Below are 21,925 nucleotides of genomic sequence, written 5' to 3' on the forward strand. Positions count from 1 at the left end.
TGTCTATTGAAGTTTTAGTTAACATCTCACGAAACGGCAAACTCATAGAGATCAGCTACAGATTGCTGACATCACAGCTCTGAAACTACCCTTCCTTTCAGGCAGGCAAGGATATCACCTTGTGCCAAATCACTGGCATTTTGTGTGTGCCTGTTTTAGTTCGAGAAAGCTACAACCAATTTGTTTTACTTGTCAAATTAGTGAAGCCTACAAGGGGAATTACTCAAGTGTGGCAGGAATGTGGAGAGAAGGCAACACCACATGTGAGAAGGCTTCCAAAGACCAGGGAGAAGCTCCATTATCTGATAAACCTATTCTTCCCCAAATTTCTGCACCACGTAAACTGTGCAATCTAAAAGCAGCGTGGCAATACTTAAATCACTACACCCTAAAAGATTAAAGTTAAAAAAAAAGAATGATTACGCATCCTATGCCCAGTCATTCCATTTACATTCCACTGGTACAAGCCCGCGACTAAGTGTCTTTCCGATTGGACCCAGCTGGCTCCTGGAACAGACCCGCGCGCCCCGACGTGGAGCGGAAGGGGCGGATGCGCATGCGCCGCTGCGTCCGCCGGCTCCCGGAAGGGCGGGGCCTCCCTAGGGCTCTTCCTGGACGCCGGCCTCGCCCGCCTCACCTGCGCGTCCCGTGATCCGACGCGTGGGGGGCGGGCCCCTGGGGGGCGGGCCCCTGAGGGGCTTCCCTGGTGTCCTATTTCTGCGCAGCTGCGGGAGCTCGGGGAGCGCCGCGGGCGCCGGAGGCGTGGCGTCCCGGCAGCCGTCGCCCTCAGCCTGCGGTCCTGCCCCTCCGGGCGCTGGGCGTCCCAACCTTGGCTTTCTGGTCCTCGGGGCGCCCTGACGGGAGCGAGGCTCGGCCGCCGGGGTCTGGGGGCAGCGTCGCCCGGGCCCGCCCGCCCCTCCGGAAGGCCCCGGCCCGCGCCCGCCGGGGCTGCGCACGCGGCCCCCGAGCCTCCCTCCTGCCCGCCCGGCGCCCCGCCCGGGGCCGGCGCCTCCCCTCCGGGCAGTAAGTGGCAGGCTTTGTTGGGGGCTGTTGCTGGCACTTTTCTTTGAATGGGAAGGGGCTGCGTGTGTGCACACCGACCTGCTGACTCGGTGTCCCCGGGCCGCGGTGCGGCCGCTGAGGTTTGAACGGATGCCCACCGCCTTAGGCAGCAGGATGGAGGCTCTTCACGGCTGACTCCTACCTGGGCGGTTGGCGGGCTCCCGCCCCGTCTGCGAACCGCCGCGGGAGCCCAGGGCCGGGAGGGTGGGGGGCGATGTAAAGGGAAGAAGATTGTTGGAATGTAGCCCACGTGAGGTGGGGCGTAAGGAGACCTGGTGGCTTAGTGGCTGCTCCGTGGGCTGCAAACAGCAAGGTCTGCAGGTTTCCGCCACCGAAGGGGCAGTTCAGCCCTGCCCTGTAGTGTCGCTATGAGTCGGAATCGGCTCGATGGCAATGAGTTTACCTTCTTTTTTAAGGTTGGGATTTGCACCGTCTTTAGAAAACACCCCGTTGTTGATAGGACCATGCAGAAATGATCAGGCTTTATAGTCTTAAATGCATATGTCTTGTCAACGTTAAGGTTGTCCTTGAAAAACACTAATGTAAGTGTTTACTTGGAGCACTTGGTTTTGGAACGTATGCATGGATTTGAGTTACGTTTAATTGATTCCTAGGCTGGAGTTTTAACTTTGCTCTTTGCTTTTTATGCAGTAATGTAGGTGACAGTGTGCTAGCTTTTGTTGCTTAGTTTTGGCGTTATGTTTGGCAAAAATAAAGGCTGCATTTTTGGAATAAGATGAAAATGAAGCCACTCTTCACAAACAACATTGGGGGGTGGGGGAAAGACTAGGATTTTTACAACAAATGTTAACACCTGTAACTAATTTTACGGCATTCCCCCCCCCCCGCAAAACTTTAAAATCTTGATTTATTTTTAAAATCTAATGTTATATTCCTTGTACAGTATCAATAGCCATATGCAAGGCTAGGAGTGAATTGGGAAAAAAAATTAATTCAAGTCATTGAGTATATTAGGTTCTTGATATTTTTATGGATACAGAAGCAAGCATTTGTGGACACATTTATATCCTACTGGGGGAGACCACTAAATAAGAAAACAAATTGAAAGAAAAAGCATAGAAGATGGTAATTCCTGTACTGAGATAAAGATGGGATGATAGGTTGTCCTTTAAAAATACTAATGCAGGCATTTTCTTGGAGCAGTCTTAGCTTGGTTTTGGCATTTATCTGATTCTTAGGCTGAAAAAAAATCTTTATTTAATTGCAGGCTGTTTACCTTCAAATAAAGAACATGGTGAAACTAATTCACACATTCGCTGATCATGGTGATGATGTCAATTGCTGTGCCTTCTCTTCTTCCCTCCTGGCTACTTGCTCCTTGGACAAAACAGTTCGCCTGTACTCCTTAAGTGACTTCGTGGAGCTGCCTTACTCCCCTTTGAAGTTCCACACATACGCTGTCCACTGCTGCTGCTTCTCCCCGTCAGGACATGTCCTGGCTTCATGTTCAACAGATGGCACCACTGTCCTGTGGGACACGCACAGCGGACAGACTCTGGCTGTGATGGAACAGCCCAGCGGTAGCCCCGTGAGGGTGTGCCGCTTTTCCCCAGACTCCACTTGTTTGGCATCAGGAGCAGCTGATGGAACTGTTGTTTTGTGGAATACACAGTCTTATAAGTTATACAGGTACGAAGATGTAAGCTTTCATTTTCATCTCATAGTGTTCTGAAACACAGGAAAAAGAATAATAATTTGATTCATGTAGCAAATAGGCAATTGCCATGCATCACAAGAAAGAATTACTTGTAGTCTAATGATAAAAAAACAGGTGTTTAATATAATGCTTGCAAGTATACTTGGTTCTGGAAGTTTTATTTATTTATTTTTTTACAGTAGGAGTTAATCTTGTTTGTCTTAGGAGTTTTTGGTGTATGAAACAAGGAAAACGTAGTCTTAGGACAGGTTTAATAATTCTAGATCTTATATATGCCATCTATGATTCGTCTTCTTAGTAATAAAATAGCAATAGGTATATCAAACCTAACATTTTCCTGACCTGGGTACTATTTCTTTTTAAGTTTTTTAAAAATATGCGTAGTACATCTGCCAACTCAGTAATTTGCATGTGTACAATTAGTGACAACAATCACATTAATTACGTTGTGCAGTTATCACCCATGTTCATTGCCAAGTTTTCCATCGTTGTAAACAGAAGCTCAGTGTTTCCTAAACAATTGCTGCTCCTCTCCCCAGCTTCTCAGCCATGGTAACCACGAATAAGCTTTGGTTTCTGCTTTTGCCTAGTCTAGATATTTATAAACTCGTGAGATCATACAATATTTTTTCTTTGTGATTGACTTCCCTTAACATGTTTTCTTTTTTTTTTCCCCTTAACATGTTTTCAAAGTTTATCTCTACTTTGTAGTTCTTGTGAATAGCCCTGTAATGAACACTGGTTACAGGTGTTTGTCATTTTTTCAAGTCTCGTGTTTGCCACTAGGCATGGAATTGCTAGCATGTGAGGTTCAATTCACGAGGAACTACTAAACTACAGCGACGCCACCATTTCCAACCAGCAGTGGGTCATGTTCTCCTTTCTCTACAACCTCAACAACACTAGTTGTTTACATTTTATCTTAGCCATCCTAGTGTGGGTTTGATTACAGCTCCCTAAAGGACAATTACTTTTAGTGGTAAGCACTTGGGTCTCTGCTCTGAACACACTCCGGCTCCATGGAAGAAAGATGTGGGAATCTACTCTGAAAATCTGCAGTCTTGGACACCCTATGGGACAGTTATATTCTCTCCTAGAGGGTCACTGTGAATTGTATTCAACTAGAGTGCCCCAGGTTTTAATGGGCATTAGCTGTTTATGTGCTTGTTGGCCATTTATATAGTTTCTATGGTGAAATTTCTTCAAATCTTCTGCCTATTTTTTAATTGGGTTGTCTTTTTGGCCGGTAAGTTGTAGGAGTTGCTTTTATATTGTGGATACTAAACCCTTACACAATATGTATCCTCTCCAAATTTTCCATCTGCAGGTTGTCATTTCTGTGGTGTGTGTGTGTGTGTGTGTTTTGTTAAAGTCCTTTGATGAGCAAATTTTCTTTCTTTTTTTCCACCAGTTTTATCTTTTGTTCTTAATGCTTTTGGTGTTGTATCCCAGGCGTCATTGTTTAAAATGAGGGTAGGAAACAATACCCACGTTTTCTTCTAGTGGTTTTATAAGTTTAGTTTTTAGAGTTAAGCCCTTGATCCATTTTAAATTCTTTTATATGAAGTATGAATCCTTTATTCTTTTGCATGTGAATATCCACTTCTTCCAGCACTGTTAAAGAAACAAATTATTCTGGCATTAATTATGTAGCACCCTTGTTAAATTAATCATAAATGTGTAGGTTCCCCCCCCCCATTCCATTTGATTCTGTTGACTTGTCATATACAAATACTGTTAGATAATCAGAACTGGGACCAGGGTGCCCACTGTGCATGCTCCAAAATTTCAGGCTCCGAGGTGTGGGGTGGGCGATAGACTTAGGTGAGCATTACACCTGGATTGGCCCCATGTAGGCCAGGTGGGCTTAATTCAGCCAATGGGGCCAACCAGTACCATAAACAATGCCTTCCAATGGGAGGGGCATGAAAAGCCAGAAATTTTGAGACAACTGGTCTCTCTCACCCTCTCTCTCTTCCCCCGACACTAGCTGCTCCTACATAGTCCCCGTGGCGTGGCTTTGGTCCCTGCTGCTGGCCGCAGTCTTGCGCTCTCTCTCTGGCTTGTGTTCAGTTTATTGTAACGCCTGAAACTGCTTCTATCCTTTCTAAAAACCCACTTGGATTACAAACCAGTCTTTGGCATGAATTTTTTAAAATCATTTTATTAGAGGCTCATACAACTCATCACAATCCATACATACATCAATTGTGTAAAGCATGTTTGTAAATTCATTGCTCTCAGCATTCTGAAAACATTTGCTCTCCAATTAAGCCCTTGGCATCAGCTCCTCATTTTTTCTCCTCCCTCGTGCTCTCCTCTCCCATGATCCCTTGATATTTATACATTATTATTTTGTCATATCTTACACTGTCTGATGTCTTCACCCACTTCTCTATTGTCCGTCCCCCAGGGAGGAGGTTATATGTAGATCCTTATAATCGGTTCCACCTTTCTAACCCACCCTCCTGGTATCGCCACTGTCACCACGGGTCCTGAAGGGATCATCTGTCCTGGATTCCCTGTATTTCCAGTTCCTATCTGTATCAATGCACATCCTCCGGTCTAGCCAGATTTGTAAGGTAGAATTGGGATCATGATAGTAGGTGGGGGAAGCATTTAGGAACTAGAGGGATGTTGTATGCTTCATCATTGCTACATCGCATCCTGACTGGCTCATCTCCTTCCCGGGTGTGCTTCTTCCATGTGGGCTTTGTTGCTTCTGAGCTAGAGGGCCACTTGTTTACCTTCAAGCCTTTAAGACCCCAGACACTATTATCTTTTGATAGCCAGGCACCAGGCACCATCAGCTTTCTTCACCACATTTGCTTATTTGGTGTGAATTCTTGTGCAAAGCCAAGGACTGAGGTATTTCTCATCCAAGAAATCTAACAATACCAGCCTTCATTGATTATCAAAGCTTATTAGGGGTTTTGAAATGAACAAGTATAAGACCTCTTTATTTTTCAAGATTGCTTTGGGTGTTTATTCCCTGACAATTCCCTATGAACTTGATTAGTTTTTCCATTTCTTCAAAGAGGCTGTTGGAATTATGATGAGCATGGCATTGACTATCGTTCATTTTGGGTAGTATTGAATAATGTCTTTCAGTCCATGAAAAAAATTTTATTTAGTGTGGTAAAGTGAATTTACTTGTTTTAACTCTTTGATCCTTAGTCATTATAATTCCCACCAAATGAGTGGGTGGGAGTATGCAAATAACGTGGTTGGGACTCGCGTGAGGGGATTGGTCAGTTTTGCCATTCCTGTAGACCTGAAAAGAGTCATCTCTGAAGCAGGAAATGAAAACTCTTGACCACCAAGAGCACATTGGAGATCCCTGCACAAAAAAGTGGTGATAACCAAAAGCCTGAAGCAGAGTGGTTGCTTGCCTGGCCCACAGATGGAGCAATGCCTTTGGGTATATGTAATGTTAAAGCTGCTTTTAACACTTGCCTAACAAGCAGGCCAGAGGCCTGGGGGCTGTGTGGCTTAGAGGCTGAGAACCTGAAAGAGACTTGCCTGCTGGACAGGGTTGAGCAGGGAAGCACTACCGACCGAAGAACAGAATCGTTAACATTTTTGCTTCCATAATAGTATTGTCAGAGAGTTCTGTGAGGCCCTTGCAATGGATTAGTGAACCCAAGGGCAGTAGATTGCTGTGGGTGGGAAGGCTGGTGTCAGAATAGGATAAGGAAGCATGGAAGCATGGCTGATATCCTGCCTAACAGGAATTGACCTTGGACAAATGTAAATTTGGATTCTGCTTGCCTCTTGTAATCAGATGTGCCACGCATACCATTTCCTCATGTAGGCTTTCTGTACTGTCTTTTAGCAGTATGTTCTATTTTTCTGTATGCAACTCTTTCATATTCCGGGTTAAACTTATTCCTAGGTAATCTATTGTCCACATCCCCCCCCCCCACACCAAATATGTTTGAATGAACTTGTATGCTCTTGAAATTTCCACATCCACTTCAATTTTACTTTCCCTCCTCTATGAGCCACTCAGACCCAGTAATTTATTTTTTCTTTTATGGTGTAGACATTTTCAAGTGTGTTTATGCTTTGCAGTTGAAGATCCAGCTTTTTGAGCACTGTTTATTGAAAAGACCATTTTAGTCCTTTATAATAAATTAGCCATTTGTAGGAATTTGGTTGTATTTCTGGGTCTTCAATCATAGTCCATTGGCCTTTATATCTGTTGTTGTTCCATTACCAGGCTGTCTTGATTACTGTGGGGCCATCTTAGAGGGGTATAAGTCTGTGAGTGAAAGGACTTCTACCTTGTTTTTTGTTTAACAGGGTGTTATTTATCCTGAGTTTCTTCTCCATGATTAGTTTTTCCATTTCTTTGAAAAATTGAGATGGGATTTGGGAATTGCATTGAATTTATAGTGTTTTTGATAATACTGATATTTTCACAATGTTTTTAGTCTACCTAACCAGGAATATGATAACGTGTTCCATTTATCTAAGTTTCATCTGGTTTCTTGCAGGAGTGTTTTGTAGTTTTCCTTTTTCCATAGTAAGATTAATTCCTAAATACTTTATCTTTTATGTAGTTAATATAACTGCATTATTCTTTTAATATACTTGTATTTTTCAGTATTATCATTTTTAATATACAAGAATCTTAACAGGTTTTGGTATGTTCTTATAGTTTGCTACACTGCCAATTTCTTCAATTCATTTCAGCAATTTAAAAAATCTAGTCTTTGGGGTTTTCTATATATAGAATCATATCTGTGAATACAGAGTTTTGTTTCTTGTGTGCCTCCGTGGATAATTTAAATATCTTTCTGAAGTCTTACAGCTCTAGCTAAAACTTTCGGGACTGTGTTAAATAAAAGGCATGATGAAGGGCAGCCATTCAAAGGGAGACTGTTTCCAGTTTCTCTCCAGTAAGTGAGACATCAGCTGTTGTTGGTTTCACAGATTCAGCCTTTATTATGTTGAGGAATTTCCCTTCTTTTTCCTGTTTTATTGAGTGTTTTAACAGGAATGGGTGTTGAATTTTAACAAATGCTTTTTGTTCCACAATAAATATAATCATATGGCTCTTGTTTATGTGGTGAAGTGCATTGGTTTTCTAATATTAAACCATCCTTGCATATTCTATTTGAATCCCACTTCTTCTAGTATATGAGAGCTTATTTTGCTGGCCTTCTTCCAATTGTTGCAGTTCACGTATTAAGGCATTTATTTGAATTTATTTTGTCTTTTTAATGTATGTTGTATTGCTAGGAACTCCCTTGAACTACTTTTACAGTGCCCAAAGATTTTGATAGGCTGTATTTTCATTTCCACTTGTTCCAAGGAATCTTCGTGTTCTTTATTTCTTTATCACCTGGTGCTTTTAAAGTATTGTTCAATTTCTATGTATTTGATTTTTCGGAGTTGGTCTTTCTGGGGTTGATTTCTAGTTTTGTGACATTGTGATATGAAAAGATGGTTTGTAGTATCTCAGTGTATTAAATGTGTTTAATCTTGCTTTATGGCCCACAAGATTATCGAGTCTGTAGTAGGTGCCTTGAATGCTAGGGGGGAAAAGTGAAATGAGGTTTTGTTAGGTGACGTGTTCTGTATCTGTCTAAGATCAAATGGATTGTGCTAATTTTTCTTGTTCTTTCTAGTTGATCTTTGGTGGTCAAAAGTGGTGTGTTGAAGTTTCTTAGTATTGCATTATGGTCTAATTTGTCTCTATTTCTGTAAGAATTTGATTTAATGTATTCTTATGGTTTTTTAAATTTGGGTACTTATAGTAATGGATTCTTGTTTAACTAAAGCTTTAATAATTCATAGTGACCTTGTTTGTATCTCATTATATCTTTTACTTTGTCTATTTTGTCTGATATTAATACATCCTGTTTGATGTATTTTCTTCCATCCTTTTATTTTTAGTCTGTCTGTTTTTATATTCAAGGTGTTTCTTGTCACCACATATTATAAAGGTTCATGTTTTATTAACCATCCATTAGTCTATGTCTCTACTAGTGAATTTAAAACATTCACATTCAGTGATATTGATAAATATGGTATTGTTGGCATCTTTTTGCTAGTTTTTACGGTGTTGCTGGTTTCAAGTTTCATAATAATTTTTTGTATTGTGTTCCTTTAGTTTGTTGGTTGTTTTGTTGACACTCTTTTGCTTTTTGTTTTCACCACGACATATAATAAATTTCTCAATATTAAAGAAAAGGAAACAATCCTGAGAGCAGCCCGGCAAAAAGGAACAATCACATAGGATGGCCAACCAATTAAGTAAGTTTAGATTTTTCTGCTGAAGCCATTTAGGCAAGAAGGCACTGGAATGATACATTAATAATTATAAAATAAAACTGCCAACCATAAGCCTATATCCAGAAAAACTCTTTAATATGTGGCAGAAATAAAAGCATTTACATACATGGAAAAATTAAAGGAATTTTTAAAAATATGACCATGCTTACAAAAATATTAAAAGAAAGCTTATGGACAAAGAATATTTAGCCACAGAAATTGCACCCTAACATTATCAGAGACATTGTTTATGGAGAAAAAGTATTGTTTAAGTAACACTAAAAGTTAGCAAATCAAAACAAGAAACCATAGATGACATTCTGAAGTGAATGTTTAAGTAGACAGTGATTACTTGAATGGAGGAGATACCTAGCCATTAACAAAGTATAGCACACTGTTTTGAATTTGCAAAGAAAAATCACAAAAAAACAACTCTCAAAGAAAAAATTAAGACTTCAACAAAACAAAAAAGAGTATCGTATTTTATTTAAATATAAATGGAATTGTTTTCTTAATTATTTTAAAGAAATAGCTCATTGCTAATATATGGAAGCATTGTAGAATGCCTCTATGAACCTTAGAAGCTTTCTGTGGATTCTTTTGGAATTTCTGAATTTAAAAGCTAATGAAAAAAATTATAGTATCTTTTAATTCTAGTTTCCCACAGACTTTCTGAAAACTACTTACATATAGAATCATACCTAGATCCTCTAACAAAGATCCATGCCTTCCTGTATATCCTTTATCATACCTATATGAGGATATAGATTTACTCTTGAATTTTTTTGTAAAGGAATAATACCTATATAGTCATGACTGTATCGATAACGTATTTCTTTAAAAAACAAAAAAAGCTCAAGTAGAAAGGAAATGTTTTGAGGATGATGACAACAAATGTACAAATGTGTGCTCAACACTGGATGTGTGTATGGATTGTGAAAAGAGTTGTACGAGCCCCAGTAAAATGATTTTTAAAAACCCAAAAAACCAGAAAAGCTTCAGAAACTTAAAACAACAAAGATACATCAATTAATTATACTAGTAAAGTTATATTGCAGCTTAGCAACATTAAAGTTAAAGTAGTCAAACTCCTTTTCCCAAAAAATGGGTCAGGAACTGTGACCACTCAGGTGCAGGTCTTTAGGTTGAGGAATGTGATGTGTTTTAAGTGGTGTTCATAAACACTTCACTTAAAAGGGAGAAATCACATAAAGAATAGGAGTTATGTTAAATGAATGAGATGTAGCTGTCAGCTAGGGAATCTTACTTCACCTATCAGGTAATGAAACATTCATCAGGTAGTGATTTCTGTAGCATAAAACAGGTTACTGTCAAATTGATTCTAACTCAGGATGACCTCGTGTGGCAGTTGAATTATGTTCCACAGGTTTTTAGTGGCTAATTTTTGGTAATTAGATTCCCAGGCCTTTTTTCCAAGGAACCTCTGGATGGATTTGGGTCCCTCTAGCCATTTGTACCACCCAGGGACTCCTTGCTATCGCATAAACCAAACCAAAGAAGCTTAGTGCCATTGAGTGCCTGCTGACTCAGACCCTGTGGGACTAGGTAGAACTGCCCCCCGGGAGTTTCCACAACTGTGACTCTTGACAGGAGTAGAAAAATGCCTCTTCTTTCTCCGAGGAGGGGCTGATGGTTATGAACTGCTGACCCTGCAGTTAGCTCAAATTATAATCAGTACAATACCTTCCATAATTTATGTTGTAATTACAGATGTAAAATGATACATTGCCATCTATTTAGTACCCTTCACTAATTGTGGAAACTTTAGTTTATTTTTCCAAATTAAAAAAAATATATTGTCACCTTTTAAATTGTTAGACTTTTCTCTTTATAAAGTGTTTTTACCTAACCATGAGGTGTGAGGTGTGTTGCTTCCTGGTGGTTTTTTTTTTTCCTGGTGGTTTTTTTTTTAAAAAACATTTTATTAGGGGCTCATACAACTCTTATCACAATCTACACATATACATACATCAATTGTATAAAGCACATCTGTACATTATTTGCCCTAATCATTTTTTTTTAACAATTTATTGGGGCTCATACAATTCTTATCACAGTCCATACATATACATACATCAATTGTATAAAGCACATCTGTACAGTCTTTGCCCTAATCATTTTTTTTCTCCTCTTTTCTTTTTTTACATTTTATTAGGGACTCATACAACTCTTATCACAATCCATACATATACATACATCAATTGTATAAAGCACATCCATACATTCCCTGCCCCAATCATTCTCAAGGCATTTGCTCTCCACTTAAGCCCCTTGCATCAGGTCCTCTTTTTTTTCCTGGTGGTTTTAACACAAGTATTGAAAGTGCTTTTTACCCCCCCAGGTATATTTTTCAATAAAAATATTTTAATTAAATAAAAATTTAATTTCAATAAAACTTTAATTTTAGCATATGTATATAATTTATATTTTGTTTACAATGACTTTATTGTTAAAATTTCATACTGATGTGCCATGTATATGAATCTGAAGCTCTGTAAACTTTGGCATAGACATCAACCGTTTAGCCTCAAGTACATTTAACCTCCTAATTTTTTGGATCGCATCCTTTATAGTCTTTTTTTAAATGGCATTTTATTCCTATAGGCACTTCTCACTTAATCTAGTTTATCCATGATAGCTACTTACCTTTTTCTTTCTTCTATATGCATCTGCTTATAATGCCTATAAAATAAACGCTCTGAAACGAAACCCCTTCTGCTTTCTTTCAGATGTGGCCGTGTTAAAGATGGCTCCTTGGTGGCCTGTGCGTTTTCTCCTGGTGGAAACCTCTTTGTCACTGGCTCCTCCAGTGGAGATCTCACCGTGTGGGATGATAAAATGAGGTGTCTGCATAGTGAAAAAGCACACGATCTTGGGATTACCTGCTGCGATTTTTCATCACAGCCTGTTTCTGGTTAGTTTTTTCACTCTTAAGCTCTAGTAATTCCCCGTCATAATTTGCACATTACTTTTAGCTCTTGTGTTCATTTTTATTTCATCATTAGGAGTCCTTTTAATTCAAACTCTTAAAGGAACCATCCTTTTCCTCTATCTTTTTTGACTGAATTTCCATCATGAAGAAACAGCATGTGGGGACCAATCAGGTTCCTTTTTAGATTTGGGGGGTAGTTTAGGCTTTCAACAAGGTTATGTGCAGAACTTACCCTGTGGTTTTACTTAGGAGTTGGTTATGATTTTTAATATGCCATATTGGCATTCAAATGGAAGTGTTAAATCAATTTGCAGACAAAAGCTACATTTTTCCACTTACTAATTCAACCTCACATAAGCTAAATTTATAAAGTATTATGTTGGGCGACACAGTTTTTTTTAAGGAGGGAGAAACAAAATCCTGAATTTGTGTTCTCTGGTTTTAAAAAGGGACAATGTATTGAAGTTTGCTGCTAGCCCCCTCCAGTGGTGCTGTTGGGTAACATTGGACTGCTAGCTGCAAGGTTGTGGGTTTAAATCCACTAGCCACTCCCTGAGAGAAAGTTGAAGTTATCTGCTCCCATAAAGGTCTATAGCCGCAGAAACGCCCTTTTTTAGGGTTGCTATGAGTTGGAATTGACTGATGGCAGTGGGTGGTAGAGTTTTGACTAGTTGTTATCTCATTACAGTTTAAAATTTAAATGTGTACGTTTAAATTGTTCTAGTAATTAAGCACACATATAAATTTTAAAATGTCTAGTAGTCGATGAGATTAATTTGAGCAATATTTTAATAAAAATATCTGAAAATCTATCATTTCAAAATAGGGTAACATAAGATGGTTGAGAAGATGGTTTACTTTTTTGGTATTGTCTTTGGTGGCACGTTTAAATTTGGACTAGCCACATTCAGCTGTTCAACACATAGGGCTATTGCCCTCTCTTCAGAAAAAAATTACTCAGTGCTTCCCGACAATAAAACCCTATTGCACTATGGCCTATAACTTACTGCCATTGAGTCTATGTCAACTTACACAAACCCTGTAGCACAGGGTAGAACTGCCCCTGTGGGTTTCTGAAACTGTAACTCTTTATAAAGTCAAAAGCCTCATCTTTATCTCCTGAAGCGCTGGTTGTTTCAAACTGCTGCCTTTGCAATTAGCAGCCCAATGAGTAACCTCTCCCAGGATAATGTGTCTGTATCTCCTTTTTCAGCCCCTCTGCATCACAGCACCCCTGCAGCGGGTGGTCGTGCCCACTTTGAGAAACATTGGTTCAATAGCTAGCTATGGTTAGTCACTCCCTTATTGGAATGCACAGGTCCCAACAGTAGGCCTATGGTTTGGACACTTTAGCGTTACAATCTCATCATTGGCTTGAGATGAGGCACAGATGGAACTGCAAATCCAGAAACAAACCCTAGAATTACCTTATATGATCTGTTTCCCTGCCTCATCACAAATCACTGTTGGCTTCATTCATTTCAATGCAAGCTTTTATGCCTTGAAAAATTAATTGACGAATTAAGATGCCTATTCATGGTGTGCTCAAGTTTTCAAACTCTGCCAAATTTGGTTAAATAATTCTTTTAATATATATTTTTAAATTTTATTCTATCAAGACCAATAAAGAAAGAAACCTTTTTGTTTCATTCATGTACCTGAGAGGCACTCAGTGAACCTTTAATGAATTTCATAAATATAGGGTGATTGTTTTTTTAATTCTAAAGCCTCTGAAAATAGACTATCAGTCAAAATATCATTGCTAAATCAATTAGCATTAAACTAAAGCCATCTTCATTTTGCTGTTAGAAGATTGGGCATCTGATGAGACCTGCAAAGGTTAGTAAATCCAGGCAGTGAATTCTTTCCCTGCTTTAGAGTACATTTACTTTTCACTCAGTGTAATTTTAAACTGTTGGTAAACATTGGACTGCTAACCACTGGCCTTGTGGTTCCAAAAGCAGCCATCAGCCGCTCCGAGGGAGAAAGATGAGGCGCTCTACCCTCACAAACGCTTTCTGCCTCAAATCTCCAGAGTCCTTGTGAGCTCTGCAGTCAATTTAATGTTATCTTTCTATGTAAATAAATTTCCTGAAACAAATTTAAATTTGCTTTAAAAGTGATTTTTATACAAGTTGTGGTTAGCTGTTGTATTTTCTTATTATAATTTTAATTACTATTTTATTTGCTATTTAATTTGATATTTGTTAATATCTGTAAATACTTAAAACATACCAACTTTGTTTTGTGATATTTTGCTCAAATAAGGAAAAAATATCCTTGTTTTCCTTCAAGGAAATATGTTCAATTTTTCCATTTTTTAAGACATATACAAAACACTTGGTTTATAATTACATTTTAAGTATTTTTTCCTAAAGAAAAAAGAAACATTTTTAAATAGTTACTAAGCATAGGCACATACTTTTAAGGTCCATCATTTACTGTTGTCTTACCTGAATTCTCACTAAATCTTTCATTACCCATGTGCTATGTATTGTACACACTAATATTTTCAACCTCTCAGGATTTGGGGGAAGTTTTTTGTCCCCGTTATAGTGCATTCACCTGCCTGGTGGAGACTTAGGTAAATTGTGTAAGGAACCCTGGTGAAGCTGCGAAGTGTTAGGATGCTGATCACAAGGTCAGCAGTTCAAACCCACCAGATGCTCCGTAATAGAAATATGAGGCAATCCATAAGGTAGACTTGGAAACTATAGTTCCTGTGAGTCAGAATTGATTTGATGGTAACGGTTTGGTTTTGGGTTTAACAACCTGTAAAATCTTTGAATCTTACCACCAGAGTTCCCTTACAATATAAATGTATCACATAAATACTTAGGACCTCAAAAAAATTTTCCCTCCAGAGTTTAATATGCTTTCCATTACTGAAAACATATTAATAAGAAAAAAGCATAAAACGTGATCACAAAAGGGTTAAAACTACAGAATTGTTTTTATATTTAATCAAAAATCAGTGAAAACCATTTTTTTTCTAATCAAGAGTAGGACTTAAATGTTTTAATAGTAGGCACTTACTGAATAAGATCATTTACATAAAGATACTTAATGATTTTCAAGGATTGTTTATCTTTATCATGGCCCCGTGAGTAAGGGTGCACCTTTTCTGGGTGTATTCTAAGGAAATAAAATGCTCCAGTGTGCAAGCGTTCCACGTATTAGAAAAACGTCACATGCAATGAGAGTTAATTGATCATGGGAGGTAATATTATAATATAATGTGCTTTAAATAAGACAGGAATTAATAGAAAAAACTTTTCATACACAGCTGTATAAATTAAAGTTCTAAATAGTGACATTTGCAAAACTAGACTAAAGTGAATATGCTAAGCTTCTTAATTGTGCCTTACTGCATGACTGCCAGAACTCCTCCAGTTGGTGAGGTTGCATCAGTAATAGAAAATGAAGCTCATGTAAAATTGATTATATTAGTGTACAAACATTGCCTGCAGGTGTTTAGGAACTTAAATAGTGGACATATGCACTGAAATTAAGTAAGCATAAACTAGTGACTATGTAAGACCAAATTAACTGATCACTTTCTCCAATTTCTATACTTTTTTACCAAATGTTATGAATTGATGTTATTTTGGATTTATAGAATTCTAGACTTTGTCTTAATTAAATAAAAGTGAAAACCTTTATTCCATACGAATTATAGAGTAAGCTTTAAAGAAATTGGTTCAATCTTTAAAAAGCTATGTTGGAAATAACAGAAATGTCATAATACCTTATAATAACTTGTTTAAAAGAAAAATTTTTTTTTCGATCTCTGAACCGTGTATTTCTTGGGCGGACTGGGGCAGGGAGGGACTCAGGCGAAGGTGCAGCCGTTCAGCCCACGATGGCGGCGTTCATGTCATAGCAGCTGATGCAGATGCTGCCCCGGCGATGCGCAATGCGCTCGGCCAGCAGGCCGCACAGCAGCTTGCTGTGGGTGCGGTTCTGCGCCTCACGGATCTGGCCGATGCCGTGCAGGCTGCAGAGGGCACACGGATAGTCAGAGCCACCTAACACCACGACCTGGTCGGGGACCATGTGCACGGCGATGTCCTGGGCCTGCTCGCAGGTAGCCTGTACCAGCTGCTGGGTGAGCTCGGAGAGCAGCCCGTCGGGCACAGAGGCGGCGGCACGTTGGTGTTCACCACGAACATGGGCATGATGGCGGAGTGCAAAAGAAATTCTTTAACTGAAACTTTGTCTTAATGGTATAAATGAGGGAATATTGCTTTAATATAGTTTTAGTGAATAGAATGAACATATCAGTATTAAAATTTGCATTTTTCCTTAAATGACCAGCTTTTACTTTTAACAAATCTGTATTTGTTAGATGGAGAACCAGGCCTTCAGGTTTTTCGACTGGCATCATGTGGTCAGGATTGCCACATTAAATTTTGGATTGTTTCTTTTACCCATATCTTAGGTATGTATTCAACAATTTGTGTTGTAAATTCAGATAGAAACTCTGTATGTTAATTTATTATTTTACTTACTCTGAATATCAGAAAGATTGTAGAAATATTTTTTAGAAAAATTTTCATGAATACTCCATTGTCTTTTAATTCCATTTTCCTTCAAACTATTTGAAGCTCCTTGTACACACACATAATGTAGATACTGGATGTTCCTGTTTTAACATGGAGATTTTTGCAGTTTCTATGCATATCACTTCTACCATTAGAAAAACAAAGCAAACTGTTTTATCCGCCATAGTGACTGTTGGGTGAGAGGCATAGGCCTTTGCCAGGCACTGTCAGGTCCCGTGGGTGGCCCATTCAAGGAGCAGGTGGCATTTGATTTTGGAATTCTTTTATGTTATTGTTAAAATATTTTCTTCATTTTCACTTTTCGCCTTTTTTATTACTACCACTAATTGAGTGTTGTAATGCTTGAATTAACCTCCTGTGTCTATTTTTGCCCATAATAATTTTTTATATTTTATGAGCAGTTTGTTCAAATTTATATTTTAATCTTCTGAATTTTTATCCCATCAAGCATAAATCCAGTTTCTAAAAGCTTATCATTTTTTGTTTCTTTCCCATAGTGTCCCTTTTATATTATTAATACAAAAATCTTCCCAATTCTCTTGGTGTACTAGGCTTCATGCATGTGCCCATACACGCGTGTGTTTAATTCCTTTGTTTTCGTATCCTCTTTGTTCTTGGGCCCTTTTTTGATATACCCTGATTTTTCTCTCTCATATTATCCATGATCCATAGTATCTTGATGATATTTAAGAATTAGACAACAATAAGATTATCTCGAAGCTCTGTGCAGAGTTTGTTGTTGGCCCATTAAGAGGAGGAAGCAAGTAATCAGTCCTTATGTGGGCTGTAGAGAAGGATGGGGGTTAGAGAATCTGTCCATCTGGTGTTCCCAGGCAGTTACTTGTCTTAGACATGTTGTGTCTGGGGATAAGCACGTAGTTGTTGTGTTCATTGAGAATGGGAACTAGGAGAGATTAGAAGGTACTAAATGTCCCATGTTTAGATTTCAATCATTTTTTTCTGCTCTCAGGTCATTCTGACTGGCCTTTCCCCTTGCTGTTCTGTTGCTGGTCCTAAGTCATTTTGGCGTTTTCTAGGCCAGATCACCTTTATTCTTGGCTGTAGCAAACTCTCTGGGCTGTGACTCTTTTCATAAAATTGCTTTCAATTTCTGGTTTGTTGGTGCCTTTCTTCATTCACTTTATTGATGTACCTTTTCTGAAATTATGTCGTAAATTTGGTGTCCTGATTGCGATGCCCCAAATATTTTATTTCTTACCTATTAAGATTCAGTTAAATCATAAGCTACATTTTTGCTACTCATAATTATAGCAGTGTATAAAGAAGGGTTTATTGTTAGGAAATAAAGCATGCTGCTTGGTAGACGTTGATTTAAATTGTTGCTTCCGTGCTTGCGCTTGTGTGGAGTGGCATGCTTGTGAAGACAGGAGAGTCTTTCCTGTTCTGGTCATTCTGCCTCCTCTTCTCTTATCGGAGTGACACTCTTCCAGTAAGACACTATGAACAATTATATGTGTAAATGTTCTAAGTACAAATTTATGTCTATAGTTATCCAGATGTTACATTTTTTACACTGCCTCTTTAAAAAGTCATAGCAATTTCATGGAGCATTTGCCATTTGTACTTCATTATTAAGACTTATTTGTATGTCGTATGGCCCTATGGCAATTTTTTTTTTCATATGGGACGTTTATAGGTCATTTAGCATCCAGCTTTATAAGGTTTTTGCTTTGTTCACTTAGTTTCTTTTAGGAGAAGACTGAGTTATTGTGCTTTTATATTGATCTGTATATTAGAAGGTAAGCCTTTTGAAGTTCATCACTGTATTTCTAGCAGCCCATATGTGCTCTCCAGATTAATGTGTGTGTATTTAGGCTGAATGTTTAAATCTCAGCTCGGATGAACTTTTTGTTTCATTACATGCTTCCTAATTTCATCAGTAGCGACTAACACTTCAGAAACCTTATGTTGTAACCAAATTACAAATTTTACCTGTTTACTACTGTATCTTATCCACTTCCACATAAACATTTTAATAATTATTTGCTCAGGTTGCCACTAAAATATTTTGAACTCCCTCAATTTACCTTTAACTTAGTTGTACCAGGGAAAGGGAAAAAATAATGCTCCTAGGGTTTAATTTGTGCATGCCTTGGTTTACTCCAAACAGAGCGTGTTCAAACTTTACTGATGTACCTGTGATCAGTGGATGACTATAGACAAATTCAGTAATGCTTGTCTAAGTCTTGTTCCAATTCCTTTAAAAACAAAACAAAGAATTTTGCATGCCGTGGAAAAATGAATTTGAGGTCAGGGTTAACAACAAATTTCTAACAATTCAAATGAACATCTTCCCAAATCATTGTAGGTTTCGGAATAAAATACAAGAGTACCTTGAGTGGGCATTGCGCTCCTGTTTTGGCGTGTGCTTTTTCCAATGATGGGAAGATGCTCGTCTCTGGGTAAGCTGTTAAATGTCGTTTTGATTTGAAATAAAGCAGACATACAGAAAAGTACATAAAATGTATGGGAATTTCTTGATATGTTACTATGATGCAAATCTGTGTAACCAACACTCAGGTCACAAATGAAACGATGGTGGTCCTGCCCACCAAACTCCCTTCAGTGGTCCTTCTGCTCACAGCTTCTCAGCCTCATAGCTATAGCCTCCATGTGCGTTCTTGAACATTTCAGAAATTTTTTTCTTCTGTTAAAACACTGATTCTAAACAAATCATATATTGTGAATTATCTGACTTTATCCAACATTATGTTTAAGATTCGTTCATAATGTTGCATATATTTTGGTTTGCAGATTTTCATTACAATGTATTGCACTTTATTTACCCTTTACAAAATTTTAGTGTAAAGTAAAACATTTGCCATTTCAACCATTATGTGTACAATTCAGTGACTTTAATTATATTTATCCTGTTGTGCAGCTGTCACTATCAATTCAAAATTATTTTCATTACCCTTAACATACAGTAGCTTGTAAGCAGTAACTCCTTATTTCTCCCTTCCACTGCTCCCAGTAACCACTAATGAACTTCGATCGCTATGCATAGGTATTTCCTTGAAGTGGAATCATATTTATCCTTTTGTGCCTAGATGATTTCACTGAGCACAAGGTTTTCAAGATTGATCCATGTCAGAAGACATTGTTTACCCATTCTTCTGTTGATTGACATTTGGGTTGTTTCCAGCTTTTGTCAATGAACATTGTTGTCCTAATGTCTGTTTACATTGTTACTTTCACCTTTTTTGCATATAAACCTAGCATTGCAATTGTTGGGTCAAGTGGTAGGACTTTAACTTTTTGAGGAACCACCAACTGGTTTCCAAAAACATGGAGAATCCATAGCTCTCGACTACCCACATGGGCCACATAGCCGAATGCCTTTGCATAATCAGTAAACCACAAGCAAACCTTTTCTGGTGTCCTCTGCTCTGAGCCAAGATCCAGTAGACATCAGCAGTGGTATCCCTTGCTTCAGGTACTCTTCTGAATCCAGTCTGAATTTCTGGCAGCTTCCTTTCCTGTCAATGTACTGCTGCAACTGTTGAATGACCTTCAGCTAAAGTTTACTTGTATGTCATATTAATTGTATTGTCTGATAATTTCTGCATTCCGTGGGTCACCTTTCTTTGAAATGGGTACAAATGTGGATCTCTTCCAGTCATCTTCCAAATTTCATGGCATACACAAGCGAGTGCTTCCAATGCTACATCAACTTGTTGCAACATTTCAGTGGGTATTCCAGCCATTCCTGGAGCCTTGTTTTTGGCTAATCCCTTCAGTTTGCTTGGACCTCTTCCTTCTACAGACCGTGGATTCTTGATCATGTGGTGTCTCAGGAAATGTTTAAATGTTGGCTAGTTATCCATCTTTTGATGCTTCCTGATTATTCAATATTTTGCTCATAGAATATTTTAATATTGCGATCTGTGGCATGGACTTTTGTCTTCAGGTCTTTCGTCTTGATATATTCTGAGTATGTCCTTCCCTTTTTGGTTTTCTACCTACAGGTCTTTGCACATTTGACAATAATACTTTACTTTGTCTTGTTGAGTTACCCTTTAAAATTTCTTGTTTAACTCTTCTATTTTATCATTTCTTCCATTTGCTTTAGCTGTTTTATGATCAAGAGCAAGTCCAGAGTCCTTTCTGACATCCACTTTAATCTTTATAATATCTTACATCATATATTATGTTCTTGATGTCATCCCAGAGCTCATCTGGTCTTCTGTCATTTTTGTCCAGTGAGGCAATCCGTTCATATGAATAGCAGTGGAACATTGTCATTCACCGCAAAGTCATGTGTAGTAGCAGAGTACTGCCTGATACAGTGCCGGCAGATGAGCCACTGGGGTTGAAAGGCACTCAAAATAGTCTGAGGAAGAGCTCGCTACCTTTTCACAGAAGACCACACTGATGCAGATGTGGGACCTACATTTGCTGATGGGGCACAACTCAAAATGAGAAGACATTGGAAGCATCTCTTACTAATTTAAGCTTGGAATGTATAAGGTATGAATCTTACAAAAATGGAAAGTCACAGAAAATTAAATGGAACACATAAAAATCAATATCCTAGGCATTTGTGAGCTGAAATTGACTGATATTAGCCATTTTTTAATCCAAAAGGTACTTACAGGAATGATCCATTCAGGAGGAATGGCACATTCATGATCAAAAAGGATATTTCAAGATCTCTGTCAATACACATACAAGGAGAAATCTAGTGAATATGACTGTTCAGATTTGTACACCAACCACTAAAGCTGATGATGAAGAAATGGAAGAGTCCTACCAACATCTTTAGTCTGAAGCTGATCAAGTATGCCATCAAGATTCGTTGATAATTATTGATGATCGAAACGCAAAAGTTGGAAGCAAGAGGAACAAACAGTGATTGGCAAATATAGCGTAAATAAATGGCAATGGAGAGATGAGGAAGGGATCAAACAAGCCTCCGTGGTCCATCCTTCTTCACCTATTCTGACACGAACGTCCATATCACATTGCATCTATGCTAGATTTGATAATTCGTTGCTGGCCATACAGAACTCAGTCAATACAATTAAGGAGATTTATTAGGGAAGTTAATAGATTAGCACAAGTCAGGATCAGCAGATAGTAAGGACATCATCGTTGTTCTCCTCAACAAACAGCCAGTTTTTCCTCCGGTTGTCAGCCTATGTCTCCATGGGCCAGGAAGCCTGCCTGCCTGTCAGTCTGTCCCACAGTTCCATAGTCTGAGATCAGATAAGGGGAAGGTACCACATAGTCTGTGTGCCACAGTCTATGATGCACATCTGGTCTCGGCAGCCTCCACCACTTCAAACAAACCTTGAATGTGTCCTTCCAAGGTCCTTGGGATTTCTCCTCTCCTGCTTCTTCAAAGGTGGCTTAGCCTTGTTG

At 38.6% G+C, this 21,925-nt stretch overlaps 1 protein-coding gene and 1 pseudogene across 2 annotated transcripts in view; one reads left to right on the forward strand and one right to left on the reverse strand.

Moving 5' to 3' along the window:
* The first annotated feature begins 594 nt into the window (after positions 1-594).
* The window catches only part of WDSUB1 (WD repeat, sterile alpha motif and U-box domain containing 1), a 50,709-nt gene continuing 29,378 nt past the window's right edge, over positions 595-21,925 (forward strand). The window contains exons 1-5 of one of the 2 annotated variants that reach the window (XM_075529691.1): positions 595-1,023; positions 2,291-2,712; positions 11,773-11,957; positions 16,324-16,416; positions 18,870-18,963. In XM_075529691.1, coding sequence (XP_075385806.1) covers positions 2,315-2,712; positions 11,773-11,957; positions 16,324-16,416; positions 18,870-18,963 — 770 coding nt within the window. In that variant the 5' untranslated portion in view covers positions 595-1,023; positions 2,291-2,314. Of the gene's footprint in view, positions 1,024-2,290; positions 2,713-11,772; positions 11,958-16,308; positions 16,417-18,869; positions 18,964-21,925 lie in introns of both variants that reach the window. The other variant, XM_075529690.1, reaches the window with a different exon arrangement.
* Positions 15,828-16,153, reverse strand: LOC142424791 (macrophage migration inhibitory factor pseudogene; annotated as a pseudogene).

This window comes from Tenrec ecaudatus, chromosome 13 (assembly GCF_050624435.1).
Source record: "Tenrec ecaudatus isolate mTenEca1 chromosome 13, mTenEca1.hap1, whole genome shotgun sequence".
Taxonomy (NCBI): Eukaryota; Metazoa; Chordata; class Mammalia; order Afrosoricida; family Tenrecidae; genus Tenrec; species Tenrec ecaudatus.